This window comes from Chenopodium album, chromosome 21, assembly GCF_948465745.1.
Source record: "Chenopodium album chromosome 21, dcCheAlbu1.1, whole genome shotgun sequence".
In the NCBI taxonomy this organism is placed as follows: Eukaryota; Viridiplantae; Streptophyta; class Magnoliopsida; order Caryophyllales; family Amaranthaceae; genus Chenopodium; species Chenopodium album.
In genome coordinates, this window is record NC_137854.1 from 30,679,211 (window position 1) to 30,687,268 (window position 8,058).

Sequence of the window (8,058 nt, forward strand, 5' to 3'; positions counted from 1 at the left end):
ACTTTTTTTATGCACCTACTTAGCATTGTCTCTTAAATTCCCATTGGTACACTCGTGGTTTTTGACTTTTCCCATTGATACACTCTTAAATTTTTGCCTTCCTAATGGTACGCCCATGGTTTGGTCTTTTTCCCAACCGTGACTAACACCGTTAAATACTATTTCACTAAGTTAAAGCAATTAAGGAATACACTATAATACCCCTTTTAAACATTTAATGTTTCGATTTGCGTGTCGAAAATTGTTCGGTTAAAGTTTTGGAAATCATGTTAGTCCTTAAGGATCCAAACCTCGAAATTAGCAAAAAAAAAAAAGGCAAATGTCTCATGTGTGTGTCAAAAAATTTCTTGGTTTGCGCGTCGTTACCTTTTTGTGATAGTAATTGGTCGATTAAGGTTTTAGGGGTCATTTTGACCCTTTAAGGATCTAAATCGAACTCGAAATTGTCAAAAATATTAACGAAAATATCTTGTTTTGCGTGTCATGACAAAAAAAAAGAAATATCATGACGTGCAAAATGAGATAATTTCGTTATTTTTTTTTGACAATTTCGAGTTCGATTTAGATCCATAAAGGGTCAAAATGACTCACAAAACCTTAACCGAACAATTATTATCACAAAAAAGTAACGACATGCAAATCAAAACATTTTTTGACATGCGTATGAGACATTTGCTTTATTTTTTTTGCTACTTTCGAGGTTAATTTGGATCCTTAAGGATGACTCCCAAAACTTTAACTGAACAATTTTGGACACGCAAATCAAGACATTAGATGTTTAAAAGGGCTATTATAGTCTTTTCATTAATCATTTTAACTGATGAATACTTTCTAACGGTGTTAGTCACGATTCGGAAAAAGACCAAACCATGGGTGTACCGATAGGAAGTTAAAAATTTAGGAGTGTATCAAAACCACGAGTGTACCAATGAGAATTTCCCTAAAATAAATTAAGGAATAAGAGAGAATATTGGAGAACGATATACATGGTATCGTTTTTACCATTACATAATGAAAATTAGAACAATCTTATTTCACTTAAATATCGTGGTGTGACATTGAATCACTGTCTTAAAGTTTAATTTAATGCAGACTTTAATATAATTAAGACAATGTTATAAAATAAATTAATGAATTGGATTGGAGTCATCAAATAAAACAGCAGCATGATAATACATGAGAATTGTTTGATTGAGTAATCGACTATTGGATTATTTGGATAGTAGTTATGAGACCAATGAGGGGTCATACACAAGCGATCCAGACGCGGTAAAATGATGAGCTGATGTGCCTCCCTATTATTTGTCCAAGTACAGGGAGGCCCTTTAAAGGGTGTAGCCAGTTAACTAGATTTGAGTCTAAAATCAATAAAGGAATCCCACCCTTAATGACATTTGTCCCACTCAATCGATCATAATCGTGCTCTATCTGATTAATATCTCCAATAATCAAACAATTGGAAGCAATAGCCAATAAATCTAGAATCAAACCCCACACCTGAGGTTCATTTTCAAGAACAGGAGCACCATAAACAAACATCACCCATTTACTAATTTCATTAGTGATTTTGATATTACAAAGTACTAAATTTGAATAACAAAAAACACAAGAAACTTCCTCCGACCCACCCCCAAAAACCACTAAACCCCCGCTAGAGCCTACTGCATCAACCCAAAAACTGAAGTAGGCTGAGAACAACTAAGTAAACTAGTCACAACTGAAACCGAAACCTTAGTTTCATATACTACCTCCGGTCCAAATTATTCGCAACTTTGGAATAATTTATGTCTCACAAATAATACTCCAAAGTTGTGAGTAATTTGGACCAGAGGTAGTAGATATAAAAAGGTATGTACAAGAGAGTGCAACAACCAATACACATAAGGAAGCTTAGGAGAACTTTGGTCATTTAGTCCCCGGTAATTCCAAGATGTGATCTTCATAAAATCTTCGGGGGTTGTGAAGGGCTAGCCGCCAAACTGAAGGTGCTTGAGAAATCAGAAGACAAGCGATCAGAAGAAGCAGTTGAACCCAAGTGTAAGGCCTTTGAAGAAAACCCAACTCTGGAAAGCTTGATTAGTTTATGTGAAGAGGCGCTGCAACACTCCCCTCCTTTCTTTTTACTACCCACTAATCTGAAGATATTGTTAGTGGTGCAAGTAAACTCAACGGAAGAACTTCCCAGAAATCATAAATGAACAGCAGTGGACACACTTGAGTGGCACTTATGTTTGGCATCGTGACGCGAGGTAGAAGCGGACATTGTGTACCATCTTTTCTTTGCAAATTTAGAGCATTGATTTCGTCGACAAAAACGACCACTTCCAATTTATCATTGACAAAATTAATGAGAGAATTAATTGCTTAAACGGTATCCAACTTTCTCAATCTCAAAAGTTAATTTTCATTAACTCGATTCTGGTAGCTATGGCTTCCCTTATTCTTGCTTGCTATGAGCTACCAATCTCGGTAACAGGGAAAGTTGACTATTTACTCATACGCGCTTCTTTTGGACGCAATCTTATACAAAGGGTATGCACTGGGTTAATAACGATACCATGCATCTTCCTCGTGGTATGGGTGGCTTGGGAATTCGCTGCTTGTCCTCCTTAAAAAAGGAATTCCTAATGAAACAGGTTTGGAGATTTGCTATAAACCCACAACTGCTAGTTTTCAAAGTTTTCGATGCGCGCACGTCCTTTCTTTCCAACAATTCAAACAACCAATCCAGGGTTTCTGCCTGGCCGCAACTTATTCAGTCAATTTAACCAAAAACTATAATCACACGTTGAGTTTCCAACATTGGATGCTAGGTTTCAACGTTAGATGATGGTTCTAGCACATTAGCAACTGCGTAACTTTTGATCTCAAACTCGAAATATGACATACTACATATAATATATCATTGGAAAGCGAAAGAGTTTAATTTTCAACCCAATCACATAAGATCAATAACACTTATAAATTTAATATATGACCAAAATAGTGAAAGAAAGTGCGTTTAGAATTTTAAGTTCGGTTTTATCCAAACATATAAGTCTGATAATAGATCAATGGAAATGAGTGAAGTGAGTTTGATTTTGGGTTATCAACAATGAAAATTAGACTATGGTTTACAGATAATGAGTCTAATGGATTAGACTAAAGGTTTATTATGTGTTTTGGTGTCTACAGATAATGGCTCGGTTTGATTTGGTGTCTACAATTATGCGTTTTAGTTTTAATAATCTAGTGGACAATTCAATCCTAGCCTTCATTTAGCTACAATTAAAAAAAAACTTTACTGATAAATTGGGAGCTCTTTACTAAGGGACTCCCTCCAAAAATAAACGTATGCCACTAAGTACAACGAGCACACGGTATTCTTTAGTAAAAGGCGAAAGAATAGTTCGCTCTGTGCTCATTGCATGGCTGTGTGAGGAATGATGGAAAGAGCCTCGCATTTCTATACTGGTCATCCTTGGTTGAATATTGTTTCACCATCCATGTGGGACTATTATGTAAATCAAGGGATTTCGATTTATCACTAGCATTTCTTAAGTCATCATTTCACTTGGATTTAAGCTAAAATTACGAAATATATGTGTGTATTATCATCATGGACACTGTCTTTTACTATCATTTCCTTCATTTCAAAATGTCGTCAACATCTTTATCTCTTACATGAGTTATTACTCTAAGATAAGGGTGCAAGGATTATGAAATTAAATTACATACTAGCCATCCGGCCCTAATATACTACTATTACAACAACAAAACCTTAGTCCCAAAATGATTTAGTGTTGGCACTATTAAATGAGAAAATTTGCAAAATACAATCGAAGGAATGATGAATTACACTACATGTTCAGTTGAAGATTATTTGAAGGTTTGTTCCATATACTTAGGAGAAGCAATACTACACCTTAGTTAATTTCAACTAGCCAACCATTATTGTCTTCGACCTGACCATTTTGAATCGCGACATATGTTGACAACAACTTCTCACTTACTAAATTGGTGTTAGTAGTCATGTATTCTACCCTGCAATTTTTACACAAAAGAATTCATGCGTAAAAAAAAAGTGTCAATCAAGTAAATAATTAATGAAATCCTTTCATTAATTTCTCATTGTCTATGACCTATTGAAAGTAAAACAACTCAAAGCTTGGATACCTTTGGTCTTGGTATGTAATGCTGCCCACAGGTACAACTACAACAGCAGTTCCGGTACAAAAGGCTTCATCTGCTTCGAGCAATTCCTCCACAGCAATTTGCCGTTCCTCAACCTGAATGTGTTGTACTAGTTCAGTATTGCTACAAACATTAATAACATTTTCACTAGAAATCATATTATATAAGATGAATTACCTTAAAACCAAGATCATAGGCAATTTTAATGATGCTCTTCCTTGTCACACCAGGAAGAATAGTGCCTTTTATTGCTGGGGTTGAGATTATTTTGTCCTATGATAAGAATGTACATTCAATTAAACCATCATACTATAGATTTATACAAACTCTTGCACATGACATATTCTATGTATTAGTATCTACGTATTAGTATATAAAGTCCGAGAACTCTAGCTAAGGTTAATTAACTATTTTTCGAAAGTACCTTCACAATAAATATATTACAGGAAGAAACTTCCTCAATATATTTTCCGCTCACAGAATCAAGATACAGAACATCCGAAAATCCTCTGTCTTTTGCCTTAGTTATAGGTTTCAAAACCTGAAATTTTACAATCAAGAGATTATATACACTACCAGCAAATGTATTATATTTGTATGTTGTAATCAAGAGATTATTAAAATTTTTAATTTCAAAGAGAAAACATTTGCTCACCGGCGCATAATTGGTGATCGATTTAACACCACCAGAACCACCACGAGATGCACGATCAAATTGATCCTCAACATACAAGTTCAAAGCTCCGCTCCCTTCCTTTTTGAAGAAAAGAATGATCACATTTTAGTGTTTAGTTAACTCCATCCCAAAATGAAAAATTATAAAAAGAAAATTACGAAAGAAATGTAGCATTCACCTTAAAATAGTTGCGAACAGGGGAAGCATAGATAAGAAATGTGTACTCAGGAGCCGGGGATAGACCGAGGATCGGTCCAGTTCCTAGGAGCAAAGGTCTAAGGTAAAGTGAGCCTTTTCCTGGAGGAGGAATCTGTTACATAATAACAAACAAAATTTATCAAACAATTAAGAATCAAAATCGTTAAACATTTTAAATTAGATGCAAAAAGAGTGTAGAATTCTTCACACACCCAACGTTTATTAGCTAAAGCAGTCTGTTTCACTGCATCAATGAACTGATCAACAGACGGAGAAGGCATGCACATTCTTTCGGCACCAATTTTCATGCGTAACGCATTTTGATCAGGTCGGAATAAGACTAGCTTCCCATCTTCTCTCCTTATTGCTTTCATACCTTCAAATAAACCCTTTGCAAGAACAAAGATACAAATATCAACTAAATAATTAAGGAGAATAGAAATTTACAAAGCTAAATATTGTCTCATTAACGCGGCCTATGTACTCAAACTCTTTATGTCTATATCCATGTCAGATCCTTGATACTACAATATATGTGGGTATGGACACTTCAATTTGAATGAAAGTCATACAGAATTTTTACAAAACAGCCTAATGCGACACTTGGACACGTACAATAACGTACGTGCCCATGTCCAATATTAACTATTACGTACCTGTTCAAGTTAACCCTATGTAAATCCTATTATGAGATTGATTAAGTACCTGGCCATAGTTCAAAACACCAGCAGCAGGGCTGAGCTCAATGTTTCCATATGGAATTAGTTCACCTTTTGAAAATTCATCATCTTTGAAACATTTCATCTTGTACATGTAATCTGTTGGCGTTAAGCCGAATCCTATGTTGTCCCAATTGATTTCTGCGTACCCATTGTCACCACCAGTAGTAGTATGGCTGTCAATGGCATAATCAACCAAAAAAATTAAAAATTACACCCATTTTTAATACATCTCTCGATCTGTTAAGTATTTCTCCATCATTATCTTTACTCGAAATATGTGATCATATTTTTATTAATAAGAAAGGGAAAAGATAGGGTAACAACTAACAATTCTTATCAATATTAACAACGGTAGCTAAGGTATTTGGTGTGTGATCACAAATAAAAAATAAATGTAACAAAGCATACCTAATTAGGATATAATGCAATTATTATTCAACTTTCCAAAAAAGGTAAATTGCATGTGCAATTAAAAAATAAAAGGAGGAATTATAGATTATGAATTTATGACGTAGCTCAATGGTTAAGTTTCAGAGTTTGAATTTTTATTTTATTTTAAAATAATCCAAAGTTTGAACTTGAGAATAAGATTAGAGGTTCTTGAATAAACCATACTTCTGTATATATTTACTAAATATATGAAGACATGGAATAATAGCTTACAAAGGAGGTGTAGAGAGAGTCATGTGGAATGTTCACTTGATTAAAAACGCTTTTTAATATATATATATATATATATATATATATATATATATATATATATATATATATATATATATATATGGATTATAGATTTTGACTTATGATTAATTAGAGAGACGGCAAAAAAAAGTATAAAAATGAAAAATGGAAGTATAAAAAGCACCTGATCTCTGAAGAAACTGAAGATGATATTGCCGCCATGAATGAAACAAAAACTTAAAGTCCGTTTTTAGTAGAAAAGAGTTTCAATAGAGGAGATAGAACTATAGAAGAGAAGGTGCTATAGTATTGAGCACATGTTCGGTATACATAATTTGTTTTATATATACAAGGGTTTAGACATATTACGTAGAATTTATTAGAGAACATGCTTTTTGAAAGGTTATTTTGAAAGAAGTAAAGTAAAGAACATGGAGAAACATATTCCTGCATGGAGATTTTTAATTAATTTTTGGGAGGTTTGTGGTTGGGGGAATGTAGGGAATGTCGGCCCGGAGTTAGGTTTAGTTAGATTTTAAAAAATATAATATGTTTGTGGTCCGGTTTAGTGCAGTTTATATAATAATAATAATACAAACTAAACTACTACCTCCGTTAATTTATATGTGCAACTTTGAAATATTTTATATCTTACAAATAATACTGAAAGTTGCTCATAAAAATTAACAAAGGTAGTATAATGATATGTTTGACATTTTTTTTTAAATTATTAAGTGAAAAAAAAATTTCAATTTGAAAAAAGAATTTGGATGTGTTATTTGTGAATTAAAAGCTAGTGAAATGACAAAGGGTTGACTTTGTGTTTTTTAGTTGACTTTGTGTTTTTTAGAGGGTTGACTTAGAATGCACATATCTCTCAAGCTAGAAATGATCTTAAGGTTATTCAAGTTAGAGGTGATAGCTACTTTAATGAGATTTTCAGCGATTGGTTATATGCCAAATTCTGATAAGAAACCAGAAAATAATGACCGTTTTACAAAGAACTGTCAAAGCTGGAAACATTCTAATTAATGAGAAGTTCGACTGAACTTTCCTTTTGCCCAGCTTCCTTAATTTTACCCCAATTTTTTTTCCCCAAATTTCAGGTGTGCTTATGCCGCCAGCTACTAAGGTTATCTCTTGGGGAGTAGCTTAGGGGGTTTCTTTAGGGTTTGCTTATGTTGATGTATAAGGAACCATTAAGTGGATAATTAGTTGTGCTCAAAGATTTGAGCATAGCCAATTTAAGCCAAGATGTAACTCCAATTGAGAGATTTTGTAAGATGGAGAGTGATGTATCTCTTTTGTTTTATCTCTTGTTTATCCTCCGTGAAAGCTAATAAGTAAATACTATTCCTTGCCTTGTGGATACTAGTCATATTAACAGAGCTACGTATATTAGTATAGATGCGTGCTCATCTTTTCTAAGTTATTTCTCATATCTATATCTATACTATCTATTAAAAGGCGTTCCTTTTAAAGGAACGGTGCCACGTGGCACTCTTCAAAGTATAAGCGCCATGTCATAATGTCACGTCATCATCCAAAAGTATATTCACCACATTTTAATAAAATATAACATGCTTTGAGCTAGACTCAAACCCAAAA

General features: G+C 33.7%; 1 protein-coding gene and 1 non-coding gene across 2 annotated transcripts; both read right to left on the reverse strand.

The window, feature by feature from the left end:
• Nucleotides 1-3,296: 3,296 nt before the first annotated feature.
• LOC145603357 (U5 spliceosomal RNA) lies at nucleotides 3,297-3,413 on the reverse strand. The gene has a single exon (XR_014104861.1). It is a non-coding gene; the product is annotated as a U5 spliceosomal RNA (small nuclear RNA).
• Nucleotides 3,414-3,905: 492 nt separating this feature from the next.
• On the reverse strand, nucleotides 3,906-6,672 carry LOC145601810 (branched-chain-amino-acid aminotransferase 2, chloroplastic-like). The gene is made up of 9 exons (XM_081657887.1): nucleotides 6,635-6,672; nucleotides 5,753-5,942; nucleotides 5,260-5,436; nucleotides 5,028-5,159; nucleotides 4,829-4,927; nucleotides 4,598-4,714; nucleotides 4,351-4,446; nucleotides 4,156-4,268; nucleotides 3,906-4,023 (listed from the first exon to the last, which is right to left on the reverse strand). The coding sequence occupies exons 1-9, from the start codon at nucleotides 6,670-6,672 to the stop codon at nucleotides 3,906-3,908; spliced, it is 1,080 nt and encodes a 359-aa protein (XP_081514013.1).
• Between the last annotated feature and the right edge of the window lie 1,386 nt (nucleotides 6,673-8,058).

Bases quoted from the DNA above. Each gene is read 5' to 3' on its own strand.
- LOC145601810 (XM_081657887.1), bottom strand. From the start codon at position 6,672: ATGGCGGCAATATCATCTTCAGTTTCTTCAGAGATCAG. The intron at 5,437-5,752 runs GTACTTAATCAA...GTTCTTGCAAAG, and splicing joins GTGTTTTGAACTATGGCCAG to GGTTTATTTGAAGGTATGAA. The intron at 5,160-5,259 runs GTGTGTGAAGAA...ATTATGTAACAG, and splicing joins CTTTAGCTAATAAACGTTGG to ATTCCTCCTCCAGGAAAAGG.